Source organism: Pinus tabuliformis, chromosome 4_2 (assembly GCF_031772625.1).
Source record: "Pinus tabuliformis cultivar Carrire ecotype Pingquan chromosome 4_2, CPIR1, whole genome shotgun sequence".
NCBI lineage: Eukaryota > Viridiplantae > Streptophyta > Pinopsida > Pinales > Pinaceae > Pinus > Pinus tabuliformis.
In genome coordinates, this window is record NC_142304.1 from 299,145,919 (window position 1) to 299,169,091 (window position 23,173).

The window sequence follows — 23,173 nt, forward strand, 5'->3', positions numbered from 1 at the left end:
AGTTAAAAGAGTCCTCACTAAGAGGAATTTGATGTTGAACTCGGAGGATAAGTGTCAAACCATGCAACTGGCCGTTGACAGGTTCATGGTTAAGTTCGAACTTTTGAGGCAAAAGGGATTGCCAAATCCCTTAGTTATAAATGATAAGCTAATGACACAGGAAGATTACAATAAGAAGATCAGGGAAGTGGCCAAAGATCAGGTAAACACTTCATCCATGAGGGGCATACCAACAGGCAAAGTATTATACCAAACTTTTGAAAACTTGTTTTACCTCCAGCATAAGGTAAAACATCTTTTTGTCAATAGACCTACTTTTTCCAAATACATAGAGGCAGATGAAATTTACAGAAAGATGCTCAATATCCAATTACCAGATGTTGAGACATGGGAAAAACTCAATGATTTACTGTAGGAAATACACAATAAAAATATAAATGTACAGTAAAAAGTAAAAGAGCACAGTAAAAGGATATTGACATGTCAGCAAGGTCAAAGAGTATCAGATGAAAGTGTATCAGATGAAAGGTCATAAGTAAATATGACATCCAGAGTGAAGACCAAACAACCAAGCAACTTAAAGGGAAAAAGATCAAAAGCTAAAATACAACAAAACCTAAATAACAGGGACAACAAACAACAGTTCAATAGTCGTCTCTATCTCTTTTTTTTTTTTTTCCTGATTAAAGACTATTCTATTAAGTAAAGAAAGATAAAAATATTTACAAAGAGGTTGCAACCTCTGAGGGGGCTAAAGCCAGCCCTCTGTCTGAGAAATTCCGGCTCTCGTCATTTGACTGATTGTTTACATAAACGAGAGCCTCAGATTCCTTATCCCAATACATCATCACCCAAAAAGCACACACAAGAGGACAATAGAGCATTACATTGGCAAAAGGCTGACGAGGACATCCACGGCAACACAAAACCGCGTTACAAAACCACCAAGCTATCGGACCGCCTTCGACCCACAAGCGGTTTCCGTAAGGGCAAGCCCGATAAAACCTCCTGTTGACGCGTGGCTTTCGCCTGACGTCATCAAGTCCAGCTTTTCAGGGCGTAAAGTTCCGCCAAAAAAGGTCTTCCGAAATCCTCCTGCGCCGTGCGATCTGCTCCATCAATCCTCGCCGTTGATTGAATCCGCCCGAGATGGTAACTCTACATCGTTGCTGTTGGCCTTGCCCGGAGAACTGACCCACTCTATCATTACGTTGTCTTCGACGTCCGTGATGCTACGCCCAAGAGGCATCACCAGATACAGTACCGTGCCGGAGAACTTCGCTGGTCCACAAAAAATAACCTCCTCGCATGAGGAAGTTTGTTGAAGACCTTCATCCACCTCGTGCCCGTCATCTTGCTGCATCTCTGGAGGATTGGGAGGAACCTCTACCCTGCCTCCTTGGGTGTCCTTGGAATTCTGGGAGAGATTTCGATCAATTGAATGTTCGGCAGAGCTAGGAGGGTCATCTTCTTCCTCTGAGAAGATGACCGTGATAGTGGTCGAATAGTCGTCTCTATCTTCTTGCATGAAGATATTTCCTTTTCCTAGATTAGTTCTCAATGCAATTCGAGATATTTTGTAAATTCATTTCATATAAATAATTCATAAGTCGAAGTATTGAGGTGGATTACTATACATTTGTAGAGTTATTTTGATCTTAAACCTAAGGGTGATTGTACCAATTTTCAAGTCAACAGACTGGAGCAAGTAATAAAAAGATTGCACTACAGGATTCATGAGATGAGCTATTGCAGTGAAGTATCTTCTTTGTCTGATTTTGTTACTTTCATATGTGTTTCATAAACTTAAATGTTATTCAAATTTGAATGAATTAACTGGAAATATAACTTAGAATTTGTTTAAGTACACTCTGTTTTGCACAGTTAGTCATTTATATGTTTTCCTCTAATATCCGGATTTGAGAACCCTTAATTGCTCTCCATCTTGGTTGACCTCTTTCATTCTCTTCATAATCCGGCCTAAGGAACCCTTAATTGCTCCCTGGATCCGATTAGAAACCATTTCACCATCCTGCCTTTGAGATTTTTATTAACTCACCTATCTTGCCCTGTAGACACTGTTTTTAAAGCTTGATCCAATCCAGTTTGTCTAACATTTGACCCCATAGCCCAATGGTAAAAGACAATCCTTTTTCATCTAAGTAAGTGATCCCACCACCCAAATTCAAATAAAAAACCCCAGCACAATCATAACTAGCCTAAAATCAATTAACTATAACAAAGTTAAATCATAAAGATAGAGTCCTCTCTGAGGTCAGGGAGGCTAGATCCTAATCTCCAAAGTTGGTTTGTGGTTACCTCTATCATTTCTTTTCGTGAACAACATATAAGAAATTTTGGAGCGATAACACACACACTTAGTCACTTTGTTGAAGTTTTGATGACTGTATTCCCCTCTGACAGTCATACCATCACCCTGCCATCAACTCGATCGACTACCACCCAGAACAACGCAGAAGAACCAAGCAAGACATTTCAAGTTGCGTTGTTCGCAAGAAATTCAATCAACCTTCATGCTGGTCAACTAGAGAGTTTGACCTGATAGCCACCCCGGGACTAACTCCCCTCAAAAATTGCGTAGAGGCTGCAGACCTTGCTCACTCCGCTGACTGAGAAAATTGCACAGATAGGCCGGATAGGCACCCAGTGCCCGTCCCTGCCTCCCTTAGAAAATTGCGCAGTTTTTCCAGCCAACCCTCCCAACAGTCGATTGGCTGCTCACCCAGAAAATTGAGCAGTTTTTATGAGCAAGTCCTTTGTTTCCCAACAATCCGCTCAGCTCAGAAACTGCGTAGAGGTGACTAGCAGGCTAGCCTCTCAGCATCTGCGCAGTTTTCCCTGCCAACAGATCCCATCAGCCGCCTGATAGTTCTCTCCAAGAATTGCGCAGTTTTTGCTGCCAAGCTCCAACATATGACTGCCAGTTCCCTCCAGGAATTGTGCAGTTTTTGCTGCCAAGCTCTTAGGAGCTGACTGTCAGATCCCCTCAGGAATTGCGTAGTTTTTGCTTCCAGTGACCTAGCAACTGATTGCCATTTCCCCTCAGGAAGTGCGCAATTTTTGCTGCCAAGCTCCCATTGCGTGCTCGTTTCGGAAATTGCACAAATTTTGGCTGCCTAGCCTTCCCACAGCCCGGAATGTTCCTCTCAAAAACTGCGCATTTTTGTCCTCTAGGTGAGCTAGACCTCGCGGACAGTCACTGCCAATCTAGATTGCCCATCTTCATTACCTAGTGACTATTGCGTAGTTTTCATTTGTAGTGCCCGGAGCCTCCATCCTGACTCGCAACCTTGTCACCTCTCCCGGTCATCTGCATCTGAAATGATCATACATCATGGTAGACTAGGAGGTTAATGGATTTGATGTCGTCTCATCATGAGTGACTATAGACACAGGTACACAAACAAACATGGCGTGACAACGAACTGGATGAACGAAGGGAGCACATGCAGAAGGACAGTTTCACCAATGGACGAACAAATGATGCATGCAAAGAGATGTGATCGCGAATGGATGATCATGCAAATATGTGTTCGCGGATGGATGGACGAGCAAACATGCAAGATGTGTTCATGAACGGACGAACATGCACCTTTCGTGAACAGACGAACCTGTCAAGCTTATCAACATACAAGAAAGGAGCAATGTGTGAATGCAACATGAAACGAACCAATGAACATCGAAGACTCCGCACAGTTTTCCATGTGGAGGTGAAGCTGTGACACACCATGAGGACATCCATCACCCAACAGCACTACAGCTCGAAATGCACACCAACAGTAGCACGAATGTACCCGCACTGTCATGTCGAGTCATGTCGTCCACATCTCTACTGTGGGCCATACTTTCAATCAATGTAATGTAATGTGGAAGTCCAAGAGACCCACTTGTTGTATGAAGAGTCATGTAACATCGAAAAGTCATGGAAGTCAAATAGTCATGAGGGTAGTCAAACAGCCACAAGGGTGAGTTTCACCCTTGCTATAAATACCCCCTCATTTGTACATGGAAAGGAATTTTCACCTCAGCTCCTCCCACATAACCTTGAGAGTCTATAATCTTTTCTTTGAGGAGTAAGTAGTGGCTCCAACACTCTGCACACGGGGTTAGTGATGTATGGTATAACGACGTGTCTTATAACTTTCGCTTAATTCAGAAGCCTGCTAACAGGCCAGCACATTTTCACACATGTACTATAACTGTTGTAAGACTAATCTTTAACACTTCTAATGCATGTTTCTTTAACCTGTGTTTAACACTTGAACTAATTCACTTGTTATAATACATATATGTTAATGAAAATGTGTTGTATATGTTGTAAACGCTCTCTCCCGTCTAGACTACTCTCTCGGACATTAGACAAACCTTTCACATAAAACTTTCTATAACAACTGTTGTACTTGCGTGGACTAATCCGTTGAGTGTTATACATGTTATCTTCCTTTGCGTGTTGTGACTGCCGCATCCGTGTGGACTGTTCCATCGGAAGTTGTGCATGTGTTGTTGTGTTGTGTGTTCCTAGCAGAGTTGGGACTTCTCCCAACCAACTTGGGACTCACTCCCACCCTCTCCCTCTACGGTGAAAGAACCATTGACACAAGTGACACATATAATCCCCAGGCATGCAAACCTCACTTCTCGAAAGACAAAGAAGACCACTCTCCTGTGCTGACAAGCAAGATTTGAGGCAAATCTTTAAGATAATGGAAATCGGGCCATCATATCGGATGGGACTCCCATAAAAACGGTGTGAGGTCTAGTTGGGACTTCATACCGGGGTGATCCCCTGAATGTTTGTGGGTCGAGCACCGTCAACACACTGCTTGCACAATTTCCTCAAGTTCTATGACATGCTCAAAACCCTTGTCTGGTGGTCTACTTGGAGGAATGTCAGCAATTTTTTTTTGGTGTTTACGAAGCAATACCTAAATAACATTTGAGTGTTGTAGTGGCTTCTCTAGATGCGTGTTGTCCATAATAAGGCACTCTACTATCCACTCAATATTGCTCGCCTCGGTATTTCCTCCATGTGGTTAGATGATACTAGATTCAACATGTATTGATGCATGGCCCTCAAAACCACCCTTTCGCCATCTACTGGGTCTTTGAACTCCATTTCCATGTTCTGATGGTCATTGGTGTACTTCCCAATGTAGTACAACCACTGAAAACCCAACACTACATTAGTGGTTGGTACATCCACCATAAAGAAGTCCTCTGTCACTATATAGCTCTCCATGATTAGCTGTATTTTGGGGATGTGTCTATTACAATCCATCTGATGGTTTTCGGGTATGACAACTGTAAAACCATCAAATTCCTTAGTAGGAATCTCTCTCCGTTCCACCATGTCCACATCTATGAAATTGTGGGAAGCCCCACTATCAATCAATAATGTCACCTTGTGCTTGGCTAGAACCCCCCTAACTTTGAAAGTGTGATATATAGGGAATCCTAACATAGAGGCAATAGTAGGAGCTTTTCCCTTTGCATGGGAGCACTCGCCTCCAACTGTCTTGTGCATCTATCCTTGTATTGATCCCTGTTCTTGCCCATGTACTGGCTCCTCATCCCCATCATCATTGTCACTCTCCGAGTACACCTCAATATAGTGAGCCTTTCCCACCTTGTCCTTACCAGCACACTTGTGCCCTGGTGCCCATGGTTCCTGACAGTTGAAAGAAAGTTTCTTCTTTCTAAGCTCCTTCTAGGTCTCCTGATCCATCTTCAATTTCCCTGTCCACACCTTCTGAAAGGGCTCGAGTTCTTTACCTTTCTAAGGGAAATAAGGTTTAGGAGTGAATTTATTTTTAGAGGCGACATCCTGCAAGTCCTTGGTCTTGTTGATTGTCGCACGAAGAGTGGTGGGTTCAAAGCCTTTGACCCATCCACGTAAAGGTTTTGTTAACCTCTCTATAAATAGCATCACCAATCTGGTCTCTGAAATATCTGTGACCATGATTGCTAGCATCTGGAACTTTGAAATATAAGCCTTTAGACTACCTGTCTGCTTGAGATGTGCCAACTCTAAAAAATGAAGCTCCAGATCCTTCTTGTCAAACTTCTCAATGAATCTTAGTGTCTGAGATGATGCTACTGTGACCCATAGCCATCAACCCATGGTACCACCACTCATGGGCCTCATCATCCAAGTGTAATTTCGCTAGTTTAATAACCTCCTCCTCTGTCATACGATACAACTGGAAATATATCCAAATTTTAAACCCATGATTGAGCTGAGCACTTAGATGATCCATCAAACTGGGGGATGGTCACCCTCCCCAAAGATTTTTGTATCTCCTGGTTCTGCCTCAAAACCCTCTGAAATGGTCTAGGTCTGCTTTTCAACTGAAGGTGGAAAATGTCAATGAAGCTCATGGCAAATTGGAACTCCCATCCCAATGCTCTATACTCCTCTATATAATCTGCATAGGGAATCCTTAGACTAGTCTTCTCTATTTGGTTGTCTGTTGTTTCATGCAAAAATTGAGGCATATTAGGTCCGGGTGTTTTACTAATTGAGTGTGAATGGCTCTGTGTAGCAATATGCGACTAGCTTCCCTTTGTACTATTGAGCCCTTCTCCATTCATAAGTTCCTTTTCGGTGGAAGTCCCTCTATTTGACATCCCTTTCATCAAGTCTACCATCTCCTTTTGGCCTTTAGCCAAATCATTTATTTCCCTGAGCAAATTGTTAAAGACTTGCTCCTCCTTATCACCGATATTTGGCTCTTCTATCTCAAGTGTCTCTTCAACTTCATTTCCTTTTTTTCTCTTTTTTCTTCACTTTCACTATCTGGTATATCTTCTTCTGTAAGTGGAGTGGGTTCTATGTAGGTTCGCCTCCTTCTATAAGTTATACTTGTAAAAGAACTTTCCTTTGTCATGTAATCACTATCAAGTTGCCCTCAAACTACACAGATGTCCAAGAACATGCTCTAATACCATTGTAAAATTCCCTTTCTGAAACCACTTAAGATTTTTCAGCAAATTTCTAAGTTTATGTTAAAAATTTCAGTCATGATTTTCGTCAAATAGTTTCACTGTGCACTGTTTGAGGTGCTTTTTCATAGTTTCAACTTTAGTAATTAAACACAGTGAACCATGTACATCACAATAAGTTCCCAATTGTTTTAAATGACATACTTAATGCCTCAACATGTACACACAGGTCTCAAAACAATTCTTTGCCTCTTATTTCAAACCCAGAAAATTAAATAATACTGATATTTGGAAATTTTGCTCATAGACTAGTCTTCTCATTTAAAAATTTGAATTCACAAGGAACAAATATGAGAGATGGAACCTGCCATTAGATAGTAGTCTCAAATATGATTAGAAACATCAAACCCCCTCTCGCGTCATGAATCCCACGAATCAGACACGATTCGCTGGGACATGTGTCCTATGAGCGTCCCTGATATGTCATGGATCATGGGATTTGACGAACACGCGAATCCCAAGAACGTGCCCAGCGTGTCCCGATTTCGAGACACGTGTCCCCTAAAAATGTGTGCCACATAACCAATAAAGCTTGATTTGGGCTCATCTGGCACTCATTCTTGAGTTTGTCTTTTGTTGTGAGTGTGTGAGAGCTTATAGCAAAGGGTTTGAGAGCATTTTTGAGGTGATTCAAGCAACACGTAATTGCATTTTGCTTCAATTTTTTTTTGCATTTTTTCTACAACAGTTTGCATGTGCATTTTTTTTTACAAGTTTGTGCATTTTTTCTTTATTTTTTTATATCATTCATGGATCAATCAAGGGCAGTAGGGAAGGGGCAAAGGAAGGGGAATAATGTACCCATTGGTGATGCCCCTCTTGTTCTAATTTCATCAGGGTTTACAAGTGTTACCTCTATTGGAAGTGGGGTTGCAACAACAACTTCAAATGTTGAGGGCATAATGCATTTAGAAAGATAACAGGCTCAAGAAAACAAATATCCCTTGTGGAAGTATGTCACAAGAGATCAAGGGCCAGCCAACAAGTTGAAGGGAGGAGGCAATGTTGCTTGTAAATGCAATTATTGCAACAATCATTTCAAGAGCACTTATTACTACGTGAAAACTCATTTTTTGGCCTTACCAAGTTTTGGAATTGCAACATGTACACAAGTATCTTTAGCTAAGAGGAAATAAATGGAAAAAGAGGCCAATGTTGGTGTGCAAGGGTGGATGTATCATCTAAAAAAACAAGAATGATGATCCCCTTCCATTCTTGAGGAAAAGCAACAACAAAATTTCATTTGAGAGTTTTAATGGGGGTGTGGGTCAAGCAACAAAAAGAAAGGCAGTGACACTTGGTCCAATTGGAAATATTTTTCAGAAAGAGAGACGGGAAGAGCTTGATAACACCATTGATTTTTTATTTATTTATTATTATTATTATCAGAACTTGATATCCTTTAATGTTGCACACTCACCTTTATTCCTTGAGATGTATCGAGCTCTAACTCAAGGGATGTGCCTCCTAGGTCAGAGAAGCTTAGAACCACATTCTTGACTAAGGCAAAGAAAGAGGTGGACAAAATGCTTGAACCTATTAAATCAACATGGCCAACATCTAGGGTTAGTATTGTTTCTGATGGATGGACAGATCCAACACGCCACCCACTCATCAACTTCATCGTGTCTTCCTTGAATGGACCAATTTTCTTGAAATCAATGGATTCACTTGGATAATACAAGGATGCAAAATATATTGATAAGTTGTTCATTCAATTTATTGAGGATGTAGGAGTGGATTCTTGTGTGCAAATCAATATAGACAATGAACTTGTTTGCAAGGCTGCTGGCATGATCGTGGAAGATAAATATCCAAAAGTATTTTGGACACCTTGCATTTTCCATTCCTTGAATTTAGCACTTAATTCTATTGCTTCTGATGTGCCTTGGCTTAGAAGTATTATTGAGGATGCATGACATATCCACAACTTTGTACAAAATCATACAAATGCCCTCACAATCTATAAGGAGTACACCCATCTATCAATGTTGAAGATTGTAGTTACATGATTTGCCTCTTCATTCATCATGTTGAAGAGGTTGAGGGAGGTCAAGACTGCTCTTGGGGCCATGGTTATTTCAGAGTTTTGGTCTTTTTGGAGAAAGAAAGATCAAGCAACCTTAAAAAGAGTCAAGGACACAATGTTAAATGATGCTTGGTGGGACAGGGTAGATCTTTCTATTAAGATCATGGACCCTATCATTACTTTGCTATGATTTACAGATACAAACCAACCCATCCTAAGAGAGGTTTATGAGGGATGGGATTCCATGATTGAGTTCGTGAGGACCATTATTTTATAGAGTGAGTGCCCTAAGTATGAGACATCACCAAAGCCCTTTTTCACCGCCATACATGATATTCTTGTCACCAGATGGGACACTAATTGCACACCTTTGCATTGTTTGGCTCACTCATTGAACCCAAAATACTACATCCATGAGTGGATGAATGGTGGACCTTCCCGCAAATTCCCTCCTCACATGGATGGTGAACTTTCACAGGGGAGTAAGTATGCATTGAGGAGGATATTTCAGGATAGAGCATCCCTTGATAAGGCGGAGGATGCCTTTGTAGAGTTTTCCACTGGCACTGGGCGATTTGCAGACTATGATGTGATTAAAGATAGGAGGGCTAAGAAGCTATATTCTTGGTGGGCAACTCACGAGGCAACAAGCCATCCTCTACAACAGTTAGCCATGAGACTCTTCTCTCAGGTGACTTCATCCTCTTGTTGCAAGAGGAATTGGAGCACATATGGGAACTTTGTATAGTGTCAAGAAGAGCATGCTTGAGCATTCCAGGGCAGAGACAATGGCGTATGTGCACACCAAACCTTTGTCTTATTTATAGGCAGAGGGATGAGTGGTTGAAGGGAAAGACAAAGATGTGGGATGTCTTTCCTGATGATATGGGTTTGGATAGTAGTGTTGAGTTGGCATTGGCCAACTTGGATCCTAATGAACCAATGCTGGAGCTTGTCATTTTCGATGATGGCGATACTCTTGAGGGGTCATCTTCCACACTAGAAAATGCAAAGATTACATTGGAAATAGAGGAGGATGCAACAGAGGAAAGCAGAGGTGACCATGACAGTGATACAAATTTTGATGATGATATTGATGATTGATGAGATATCTACTACCTTGTAGTTGTTTCGTATTTTCTATTTCTATTTGCCATTGGCATTGCTACTACCAATGTAACACATTTTGATTTTGATGACTTAATGAGAAAACTGCAGTTTCTTGTCTTTCTCCTATTGGATCATTGATGAATCTGTCACAATTATATTTGTATGCATAATGTTACTTTGTAAAACTTATAAATTTTAAATTTACAATATAGAATCTAGATCTATGTCGTAATTTGTATCATGAATGAGAATTTATATAAGAAATATCAATTTAGTAATATATATATATATATATATATATATATATATTATAAAAATAATATGTAACGTGTCCTATGTGTCGTGTTTCAAGGGGTCAATTATAAAAATAATATGTAACGTGTCCTATGTGTCGTGTTTCGAGGGGTCAATGTGCCCATGTCATACACTCGAATTTTCGTGTCTTGCATGTCTTGTGTCTGGTGACTTAGATACACTCCAGGCATGTCCAATGAGCAAAATAAAGAAACAACACTTACATATATTTATATATCAATCATATAATAAGCAACACAATATCCTTTTGCTCCAAATCCCCCAAACGTAGATGATAAGAGTCTTTGTCACGTCCAACAAGTTTAAGATGGTTCTCTCCAAGCCCAAACGATTTCCCACAATACGCAAAGGTTTTTTTAGCTGACACTCACGCACAAGAAGTAATAGGAATGGTTGACACGTCCAATAAACAACAACACGACCCCATTATGAGTGAGGTTATGCTCCAAAAATGTATATACTCAATTCAACAACCAATACGCAACTCAAAAAATGTGGAAGACTTTGTCCAATAATGGAGTATGGAATCAACCTTTGATTGGAGGGTCAAGCTGCTCTTCCACAATGAAAATTGAGCGACTAGCCCTTACAACTAGACATCAATGAGAACAAACCCTTAAGACACAAAATCAGCCCCTATTTTGGTTGTGTAAATCGTCCCACCCACCAACTATGAATGAACCTTGGCTTGGACGTAGTGAAACTTGTGTTTCTAGGATCCCTAAATTTTTCCTTGTTCCCTCCTAAAAAAATTCAACCGTTGTATTGGAAGATTCGGCTGAAAAAAATAGGAAAGGAACTCGTCCTTCTCTAGTAGTGATAATAACTTCAAATTTGGGTTGAGCCTTCAACCTGAAAAATACTAGATGAAGAACAATAAGTCAGAGATTCAACTGATAACAACTCTTCTACCTCAAATCTCTTGTCAACCTTTTTCTCCCTTGAATCCCAACGATGAAATCTGAGTGATTTCACTCTTTAAACTAGTTAAATGTCTAGTTTCAACACTGAAACCAACTATGGCGGCTAGGGTTTCCAAACTCTAAGCTTCTTCTCCAAACTCTCTCCAAGAGCCCTTTTCTCAAATTCACAAATGCAAGAACGAGGAGAGTCTCCTAATTTTTCCTCTGTTATAAACTTATGGCAACTTTTGCCGCCATTTTACCCTTTTAACTTTTATAAAATCACTTTGTAATATTTTCACTTTATAAAGTTAATGTGACTTTTCACTTGCCTTAGAAATGTCCCCTTTTCACTTAGATTTTTATAATGTTTCCTTAGGAAAAATAAGCCCCCTTGTTAAAATTTTCCCTGCTTTACCCTACGGGAACCACAGTAGGCTAGCAGAGTTCGCCATAAGCTTCCTAAGTGGTCGGGGACATTACAACATGTCCTCCTCTCATCAAGCTCTACAATATAACACTGAGTTGACCTTTTGACTTTCAGGTCCACTTCGCATTGGAAAATGTGCATTGCCTTGGGATGTGTGAAATGTTGGTAGTTGTGAGACTATGATGTCTGAGAAATATCTGAGGGATGTTATGCCAAAGATAATGCCACCTACAAACTCAATAGATTCTTAACCATGTGGAAAGACATAGTTGCGCCCAACATGGGCTAGACTGACCCCTATACTGGTGATCACCCCTACAAAAGCAAGGCTCCTCTAAAGCCATGAATCAATGATCCGACCAATATGGTCTCAAAAGGTAATACAAGGCCTCACATGCTTGTTACAGTTCTTTAGCTTGTGGCGTTGGGCTTTCAATGGTGTGAAAAATGTTGCAATCGATATATAGGCACCCCTACTAGTATAAGGGGTAATAGGGTCTACAACTAAATAAGATCTAGAGGCTTAATTCTAAAGTGGCTAATTGGCTATTTCAACTTAGGGTAATTTGGAAATCACCTTTGGAGCCTAAGAAGGCCAATTTTACTTTCTCCCTGGTGCATGGTAGCCTTGTTGTTAGTTGATGGCTCTATCAAGGCTTGTCTCTTCCATCCTATGCTTTTCATGAATGAGTTAAGCCTCTCATGTAAATTTGTTAATTTTTCAACAAGGCGAAGGTGCCCCAATAGTGGGTTGATTACCACTGTAGATGCTTCATCCATTCTTAGTTGACTTGGAAAGTCACCCTATTGAGTGACAAGCAACATTGATTAAACTGTCTTCAATTCAACCTCACATATTTTGAGTGGAAATCCTCTTTCATTTGTGGAAGATTTACAACACAATCCAATTCAATGGTGCTAAAAAGGACCAAACATTTTTGTGTTCAAACAAAATTTGTGTGATGGTTAATCCTATTACGCAGATTCAAGCCCAACTATAAAAATGTAATTTGCATTCAAAGTACTTACAATAACTTTTGAAATATGGAAGAGAAGCTCCCTATATGATGAGTCAAGTTCAACCAAAGCATTTCTAGTTTGTCTTGCATGCCTTCCCAGATGACACATTAAGGATCAAGTCATCATTGATCTAATCGTAGAGCTAGAAGGCATGTTTGAGAGCAGTGCAAGTGAAGGCAGAGTTTTCCACGTGGTTGACATGACAATTGACCACATCCTCCCATGGACAACAAATTCACATGCATCCCCTTAGCTACTTCTAATGTGGCCGAACATTCGGTGGTTGGCAAACCTCTCCTAGTGACAAGTTGTCTGTCTAGGACCAAAGATATTGATCCCCTGGATTCCTCAACAATGGCAACCCGATTTGCCTTTAACTTTATGTTTTTTTAACCTCCAAATGTGTTGTTGGGGGCAAACTTCAATTTTGTAATTACACCTTTTTGTGGCCTTCAACTGATTGATTGGTTGGTTGAGATAGTGTTGTGTGGATGTTGGAGCAAGGATGTCCCAAAATCCACTATATTGCAAGGTTGTTGTTCTAGGCATAGAACCAACAAGAAAATGGTTTGAAAGAAAAACAAACAAACAAATAAACAAAGAAACTCTATCTAAACAAGATCATGGGTTACAATGCTAGGACAAAGGAAAGAAAAATGAAGGTAGGAAAGCAAGAAATCTCTTTTATTTCTTGATGAAAAAAGTTACAATATTATCCGAGAGACACTAAAGGGAATTGATAGGGCAGCCTACCCTATTTTCCTCCTAAAGGAAGGTCCCTTTTCTTCCCCCTCTTTGCAAGAATGATATCTCCTCAAGAAATTCTTTAAGAGCTCTAATGGGTGAACTCTATGAACACAAAGCTATGCCAATTGTGAGACTTTGGCAACATGACATTGCTTTGAACTTCCTTCTTCTTATGGTCCCAATTGTAGTGATATCTATAGGCCCAAGCTCATGCCTTGCCTCTCTGTGGCTTATTGATGAGATTTGATATTTGAGTGAGCTAGTGGGAGACAAGGGGTGTCCTTTGGAGCCTCCTTAACTCCACTTCAGTGGTGTAGTGGCTTGAGACTGAGCTCTCTGACCTAGTCCTTCCATTTGGTGGTTGCACATTTCATTTGATTTGGCCTGTGAACTGCTGAAATGTCACTTCTATATATCCCTGTGGCTAACGAAGAAACAACCACGGTGATCCATGCAAAACTGCTTAGGTGACTTTGTGCAGTTTGATTTTTCAAATTGCAAACTTAGGAACCTTTAGTTTTTTCTTGATTTTTGATATTTTCCAATGATCACTAGTGCAGTTACACATGCCATTCTTCAGTGTTAAGTCTCTTGGCTAGTGCTGTTGAATGCACGATTTTTCAGTGATAACATATAGGATTGATCTACAAGATTTTCTTATAATGCCCTACTTTGACATTTGGTTTTTGTATTTCAAGGATATTCGGTCTTTTTACCCTTTATGACTTACTAGTGATGATTTGTCGTGTGAATCATTTCCCTTTTGTAATATGCTACTTGTACATAATGTTTTATTAGGAGAAAATCAAAGCATATTTCAAAGTCCAAGCAACCTATACTAATCAGACTCTATCCTTAGTTGGATGTTACTTACTGCTATTTTTACAACCAATAAGCAAAAACCATATGCACTTTTAACATTTCTCTTATTGGATTTGCTCACATCACAAAGAATGACTTCAATAAAACTTCACTGATTTGATATTTCCACTCATCTCCCAGTTAATTCTCAAATCATATAAAAAGATTTGGGCTTTTGAGATTCATTTACTTTCTTAGCATTTATCCACAACATACAAATAAAATAAGATGGCTCCTGAAATCCTCTTCCAACGTAGTGCACAAGAAAAACTGGTGAGTAATTCGTTTGACCGTTTGTGATGTTGCCAATTCAGACTTTAGGCTAGTCATTGCCCATAAAAAGAGGTATATTACCATATACTTGACAGGTGCAAGGTACTTGTTGCTCTCGCAGAATGTATGTTGTTGGCAACTTTGCAGGCTATTACTTTGGTAATTGTTTGTATACGGTACTTGAGCCTTGCAAGGTCAGCAATAAAAATTTAATCCTAGATGAAATAAAGAAATAACCTATCTAGTAGAGTGGTTGGTCATTTTTCTATACTAGGTGACAGTAATTTGATAGATGGTCATTATTGTTATTGTTTAATCCACTACATGTAATGGGTTGCTAGTTTCCAGTTAACTTTTGTGTCTAATCTGCTGAATATTAGTACTTGCACATTCAACCCTTTGCCTCGGAGATCCTTACCTTGAGTTCTTAAAATATAATTGAATTATAAAGTTTTTCTGGGCCTAAAAGACATTAAATTTATCAGTCCTTTCCCTGAACGTGGATGAAATTCAATGCTATGATATTAATTATAGATCCTAAAAGTCCACACAAATAGAATCTACAAGTTTAAATTTTAAGTGTAGAGATTTAGTTTTGCTTCAATATGACCAAATTTCTGGAAAACAAAGAAACTCAGCAAAATTCTGATACATACACAATGGTAGATATAACAGAGGCATTCTGGCATAAACCGTAGATTCGCAGCTTCTCCCCAAATAAGAAGATAGAGTCCCATATATAAAATTTTACGTTGTTGCATATCCTCGTGTCTAGTGGGCAACCTGCAGTTGACAAAACCAGAAAAACTAAAATTTCAAGTATATTCTTGGAATGAACCCCAAAAACTAATGCCAGGGCAATATATTGGTTATCATCTCATTGTGCAACACAATGACAATAATAGTAAGATCAGTTTAAACAGTCATATCAGAAGATATTACCCGTCGTTTCTTTTGCGACCTAAATATTCGCACCACTGCTTGTAATTTTCGAACATCTTATTCATGACCAAATCCACAGCATCGTCATCCAACTGTCAGAATGCACAATAAGAAAAAATTGATGATTCGAGTAGCCATATTCCTAGCCTTCATCTCCAGTGGAAATGTTTTCAATAAAATTGGAAACTAAGGTTATTTTTGTGGATCACCTTTGACATGTCAAACTTAGATTTATGATATTGCCTTATATGCACATTTGCAAGCAACAAAATCAAGTGCTCCCTTTGATTGGCCACATTGTCTCCCTGCAAAAATTAAGGCGTTGCCACCAACTCGCTTAGTTCATATTTCACGGTTCCATGATATGGAATCAGAATAATTATTTAGGAGTTTGAATACATAAATGCAGTGGCAAAAAGACAATGTATATACTATAAACAACTCTCAATCAGATGCTCCAGAAACCTATTTCTGTGCTTCCAAAAGTAATTACCTGAAATCCAAACATAGCTTGGAGCCAATCAAGAAGATCTTGGTCTGGCTTTTGATTATTTTCAGGCCAGGGGAGGGCATGAATGTCGCGCAGAGCTGTTACTACAGTCTTAATCTGAGTTCATAAAGTAGGAAAAAATTTCCAAGAGTGTGAACATATAGTCAGATGCTAATGTTGTGTCTGACATGGATGCACCAGGTAGTCATTTTCCAAAAGAAAACATGTAAATTAAGTATTCTGAATGTTCATGGACATTGGATGCATCAAGACCATGAATGTTAATGACAAGATTCTTGCACAAAACAAGGACCAATCAATATAATTGACACATCAACTAACCTCAGGTAACTGCATGATGGCTTGATTTGCACTACCAGGATCCAGAGGAAGAATATTGTAGGGCACTAACATCTTTTTGTTGACATCTTCAGCAACTGCCAGAATCTACAGGCAAAACTAACAACCAATCAAAAACTTACAACTTGAAATAATTCATCCATATGCTTTTATATGGTACTCTTCATAACTTCTCTAGGGTTATATCTCTTTCTTGACCATATCAATTAGGAACAAATATGTAGTAATAGTAACCCTAACCTCGCGATCCACTTTAAATGCCTCTGTTTCAGCGAATCCCTTTAATACTTCAAACAATATAGCAGCGGTTTGGTATGCTTTTTCCATTTCGGGACTGAAGAATATTCAACAACCAGTCAGCAACATCTTGGGGACACTTAATCGAAGAAATAAATAATTATAGTGTTAAAGAGTACATTTTCCCATAAAGTTTAGCACTTTTGTCAGTTATATAATGAACTATAAGTCATCACATGCATTTCACACGCTTGAAAAGAATGGAAGGAAGTGCTATCCGAGTTTTTGTTCGATATAACTGACATATGCCTACGGATCCTAAAGGAGGAGCACCGAAGACAGCAATCATCATGTACAAGGATGCAAAGCAAACTATAAGAATACAAAAGATAAGTACAGTTTTTTCTAATTTCTAATGATAGTTTTACCGATTTTCTTGTTTGTCTGTTTCACCATGCTTCTTAACGTGTTTCTCATGGTATTGCTTGTAATAGTCGAGCATTTCTCTTGCGTGACTTCTTCTCTTTTTCTCTTGCGTTGCTTCATCCTGCAATCCAATAAACCCTATGAAAGTTATATATCCATTGTCAAAACAAAAACACAATAAATCTTTACACTGTTTATGCGGATACTTTGAACTTTGAAGGTCACGTTTCTTTATAATTTATCATGGATCCCTGTAATGTCATAGAAAAACAGATTCTTTGACATAATCCATGTACATAAAATTCATAAAAATCTGGCAAATCAAGCTCGGCATTCTCAAGCACCAGGACAATATGTAAAATCTTGTTGAGATTAAAGTACAAATTTTTAGATGACGACAATCGCCGAGCATGGAAGATATACCTGCCAGCAGTTGCATACACTTTAAGAGCAGCCAAAGCTAAGTGAGAAAAATGAAGCTCTTTTTAAAGATTCATTTACAAATCTTCAAATGAGAACAATAATCAAGCATGGAAAAAGAAAAAATATGCCCATCAGCAGTTTCACGCATTTCAAGAACAACCCAAGATAGGTGGGTATATTAGATTCTATGTGGATTTTGCAACAAAATTAATAGAGCTCTGAGAATGTAATTGTTGAAGAGAGATAAACGAGGAAATGTTAAAAGTAAAAACTGATACATATAGCAAACTATCATTGCACCAGCCCGATAAAATCCAGAAGTTACGGTCACAAATATATCTATATGCATGAATCTCTCTAATGCTTGTACAATTGGCGAGTTATATGTTCATAGTCCTAAGATTATGTTTCTGAACGTATACTGGATGTTAAATTATGTCAGTCTATAAGGGAGACGAAAGTAGTCATAATAGAGATTTGAACTTTGAGACGAGAATAAACAATACAATGTTGCAGGGATGAGATTTAGAAGACTGGATTAGAAATGGAGCTAACTACACAACTTCATCCTCTTACTTCATCCTCTTACATATGGCGTAGTATGATGAGGAATAGGCACTGGCTATTCGGGGGACTCTGCTGGGAGGTGGGAAATGGTAACAGGAACGGTGCAGGTCTAGATCTCATCAAAATGTTTCTGGGCACACATTCCTTGTCGGCGCCTCTTTTCCAACATCTGCACGATAGAGGTATGTTTTCATTATCTGATATTGTTTCTAACATGACTGTTTCTCCATAGATTAAATCCTGGTTTCGGGCTGTAGACTTAGATCTAACAGGTTTATTGGCAACAGAATAGGATAATTATATCAGACAAGTTGAGGCTGCAGGGATTCACCTTACGGAAGAAGAGGATCGGCTAACATGGATTGGGAAAATCAAACAAAATCATATTTCGGTCAGTGAAATATACAAGCACATCTCCTACTCTATCCCCGTTCCAGCAACTCATTGGCTTCATAAGATTTGGAAGTGGGAGATCCCATTGAAACTAATTTGTTTTGGTTGGCTGGCTCTCCACAATAAAATTCTTACATGGGGAATCTCTCTCGCAGAGGCTTCCACGGCCCTGGAATATGTTCTCTTTGTATACAGAGCTCGGAAGAGGTGTCACATCTACTTATCAACTGTTCTTTTGCCACAGAAATTTGTAAATCTGAAATCTGTTCTACATTATTTTCAGATTAAAGGGAACTGGACACACCTTTCCTCAGAGGAAATTTTCAAATTATGGTTCACTACTCAGCAGGAGTATTATTCCTTACCCTTCTACATCATATGGGGTATTTGGAAATGCAGAAATAGAAAGGATTTTGAGCATAAAAAGGTGAATGTCAGATACATTGTAATGGGGATTGTTGCATATTTTACTGAGATCGAACCCAAGAAACATCAGATCAAACAGAGACAGTCTTTCAAAAAGTACGGATGGGATAAGTTTCTGGTCGAGATTTTCGATGGTGCATGTAACAACAGTCTTTGTGGATGGGAAGTCCTCATAGTTAGAGAACCTCGACAATATCTACATTTTTGGTGAGAGGGAGGTAAAGGCACGGTCTGAAATTATTGCACTTTGGGGCTTCCTTTTCTTGGCACACTGCATTTTGGGGTCTCCTTTTCTTGGCACACTGGCTCGACATCAAGGATATACAGGTATTTGGGGACTCTAAAGTGTGCATTTGATTGAATCGAAGGCCACACTCACTTACAACCACCAATAATGTCCCACTGGATGAAGCTTATAAAATCTAACACCATTGTAGATATACTCTCCAAAGAGATGTTTTTGGTATACCTGGGGTCATCCACTATGCTTCTTACAATCAAGATTCCAGAATTGATTCTAGCAGCATTCCCATCTCTTAAATGCTACATCTTATTATTTGATCCATAGAGAAATAGTGTTTTTTTGAAGAACTGTTTACTGAAAGCATATATTTTTTTTAATGATAGCATGTTTTTTGAAAAACTATTTATGTAAATCTGCAAACAGATGCACTGTTCTTCCTGTTGTTTTTTGGAGTAAGTTCCTGTTTTTTGTAATACGTTGTAGATGTTTTGGATGAACAAGAACAAAGCATATCTACTCTTTTATTATATGATAGAAAACGTATTTTTCTTCTGAAAAAGAAAGAAAAGAAACTTTCAACCAGAAATAGAGTAATCTCAATAGATGAAGATCCCACAACATTATCACGGCTATTCAGTCCATCTTCCCCGGTTTGGTAAGAGGAAATATGAATGGGAGATTTGCTAAATAAAACCAAACGACAGCCTTGGCATCTACATGGGCAGTGCAAAAGGATGACCAGTGATACGTTAAGCTTTCATAATTCAGATGTGTTAATGGTGGCCAACTGACTTTTGTGATACTGATTGGGCATCAAAGTAACCAGTTTCCTACCACATATAGGCTTTTAGTCATGTGCATACGCTGTGAAGTGACGGCCATGTATTAGTGATTGTTGGGTCAATTAGATAGTGATTGTTTGTTTAGTAACTGCAACCCGAGACAGTTAGGGTGAGCAACTTTCTTACTCTACACGGTAAATTCATTACTGGAACTACATTACAATTACTGCGTGCCAGAAATATCAATGAGATATCCAGCTTCTATACTGTCGAAGTCTCACAAATTCTATACTGTGAAAATTATTATTACTTGGATATTTATTGTAATATGTTCAAAACATGATCACCGGGACAAAACCTGGACACTTCTCATACATGATTTACCTACATTAATGCGGGCAAATAATCAGAGAGATTTCACGGATGTCCAAAATAGGTTAATGGACTATCAAGTACAACATGTAAGAACTTCAGCAACGGTTGAATTGAATTCATTTTCTTGGCCGCTGAGCTTGTGACATTCCTTTATTCGGAAATTTTCTTGGAGTGCTTATGTAGGACTACTGTTGCTTGTGTTCACAGAGTGCGATTTAAGCCTTTCTTAGAGAAACTGAATGTGATGCTTGTTTTCTTGGAGTGCTTGTTTTGCTCAGCAGTTTTTTTTTTCAAATGAAGCAATGTAATTGAATTTGAAAGACCAAACGGGATCCAACATCATTATGGGTTTCGATGATTTTGCAGGTTCAGGGGATTCGATCCACTTCTCCCAACATCTCCTTAGACATCTGCACAGCAGGGGGCTATATTTCTGGGCCAGTGTTATCAAGAAATGGGACGGCGCCATCCCAATATGGAAAACTGCAAATGAATTACAGCTGAACGGTGCTCTTGCGGCCCAATGGAAAGACATCACCCTTTCATTACAAGCGCGTGGTATCTATCGTTCCAGGAACAGGGATGGCATCTCTTGGAAAGGACTCAGCGGATCTTCGGCTGTATCTGCTAGACACATATATTCCCAGATTATTTTTTCAGAAGCCGATACCTCTGGACATATCTTCCCGCCTATCTTCTGGAAATCTGGCTGCCCTATTAAAATCAACATTTTTGCATGGCTGGTTTTTCATAACCGCAATCTCACTTGGGAGAATCTCCAGAGGCGTCAGTGGTTTGGACCTGCTATTTGCCCCCTCTGCAGATCAAATTCTGAAAACAATGTCCACTTATTCCTTCAATGCCCCCAATCTATACTGATTTGGCAACAGGTATCTGCTCACTCGATGTTACCAGAAACGGGACGGTTGCCACCGTTCCCCGTAAAAAAAACGTGTAAGAAACGAGACGAGACGGAAACGCCGGTCGTTTTAGTTAACCGGTGCATATATTTTATGGGAAATTTTTTACAATTCGTAGTTTGCTCTTTTGCAAGTCATTCTCACTTCTCAGCCCTATATTTTCACTCTTTATTTTAGATTTCAGGCATGTATTCATTCAATAACCTAGAGGCCTATTCCAAGTATACAAAAAGTTGATCATTTATGTACTATTGTCCTTTTCTTTAGTTGATTTGTTTCCTTCAACATGTATATAGTTTAAAATTCATAGTTTAAACACTATTCTATATGTGGCTCAAGAAGTTCACATTTAATTGCATTCACATTTAATTGCAAATTCTATTTATTGTTTACAGTTATTTATATATATATAATTATTTGGATTTTTTTTAAGGAAACAATAATTAGCCGAAGGCGCAAAATGCATAAGAATGTATACACTTAATTGACTAGGAGGCATAAGAATGTATATATTTAATAATCAATTTGTTAAGCATCAGTTTGGTATTCAAATTATTTAGTTTTTAATAAAATTTGGATTGGAAATTTAGTTGAAACTACATTGAAAATTGAAACTAACTCTGTATTTTTCATTTTCTCTCTCCTAGTTTCTTGAGTGCGAAACCTCCAAACTCTGTTTCTCGTACCGTTGTCGTTTCTCGTTTCGTTTCCTGTTTCTCGTTTCTGGTAACATAGTGCTCACTTTGGTTTCACTTATGCCAACCCGCCTTCTATCATCGAGGCCTTCTATCATCGAGGCTTTCTATATATGGAGTAACATGTGTAACAGGAAGCGGCCGATCCCATTGATCACCATATGGAACATCTGGAAATGGCGAAATCAGTTAATCTTTGACTCCAAAAGGAGCCCGATTAAACTGGTCTTTGAATCTGTCCTTCTACTTTATGAAGCGCTTGATCAGCCTCGCCTACCAAATATCAAACATGGAGTGGATCAGCGGCCCATTGATAAACTCGAATACCCTTATGCCTTTTCGAATACCCTGTGGTTTTTTTATTATTCCAGTGGAAGGTCAAGCTTTTGATATTCATTGGAATGGTGGTCCTGGTACCAATAACAAAGCGGAAATCATGGCTCTGGCTGGTCTCATCATTTTCTCTGATTTCCTGGGTCTCAAAAACCTTCACATTTTTGGAGATTCCAAAGTCACCATTGACCATGTTTTGTCCAAAAACCGCATCAAAAATATTCACCTAGCTGGTTGGTTGGACAGGCTTGAGGCTATGTGGCTTAACAGGAAGGACTACACAATCTCCCACATCGACAGGGGAAAAAATCAGAGAGCTGATGCATTGTCAAAACAGGGACTGTCAATGCCGCAAGGAATATGGAGGCTGCAGATTTCAATTGACAACTCCTTCCACCAGATTCAAGAATTTTCTATGCAGGGTTCTTCTTTCACTATTTTATGAATTCTTCTCTGATAGCATTTTTGATCCCCAGCCTTGTCTCTTTTGTTGGCTTATGATCACTCTTTCTCTGGCTCATGGGAATGCTTATCAATTTTTTCTATAACAAGACATCCCCAATACATCTTTTTCCTCATGGCTACCACATAGCTGATCTGCCTGCAAGGCACATATTCTATCTCCTGGAGGTCTTATGTTCTTCTTTTTTCCTCATATCAGAGTTGCCCATGGATCACATTGCTGTATTTTTCATGATGTATTTTTTTGGACAATCATAATATAACTATAAAGCTTTTTTTCGTGCTGAAAAAAAAAAGTGTTAAAAATCCATGTTGTTTGAAATTTTTAGTTTTAGCTATGTAATTGGTATAAAATCTAAAGCTTCAAAGGTTTTTCAAGGTACTGAAT

General features: G+C 39.0%; 1 protein-coding gene across 1 annotated transcript in view; it reads right to left on the reverse strand.

The window, feature by feature from the left end:
* Positions 1–23,173, reverse strand: part of LOC149169183 (callose synthase 3-like) — a 452,496-nt gene that overhangs the window by 340,911 nt on the left and 88,412 nt on the right. Inside the window, exons 3-9 of the mRNA XM_089428597.1 lie at positions 17,168–17,286; positions 16,743–16,836; positions 16,485–16,589; positions 16,146–16,259; positions 15,862–15,957; positions 15,653–15,744; positions 15,367–15,493 (exon numbers count right to left, since the gene is read on the reverse strand). Coding sequence (XP_089284723.1) covers positions 15,367–15,493; positions 15,653–15,744; positions 15,862–15,957; positions 16,146–16,259; positions 16,485–16,589; positions 16,743–16,836; positions 17,168–17,286 — 747 coding nt within the window. The remainder of the gene's footprint in view (positions 1–15,366; positions 15,494–15,652; positions 15,745–15,861; positions 15,958–16,145; positions 16,260–16,484; positions 16,590–16,742; positions 16,837–17,167; positions 17,287–23,173) is intronic.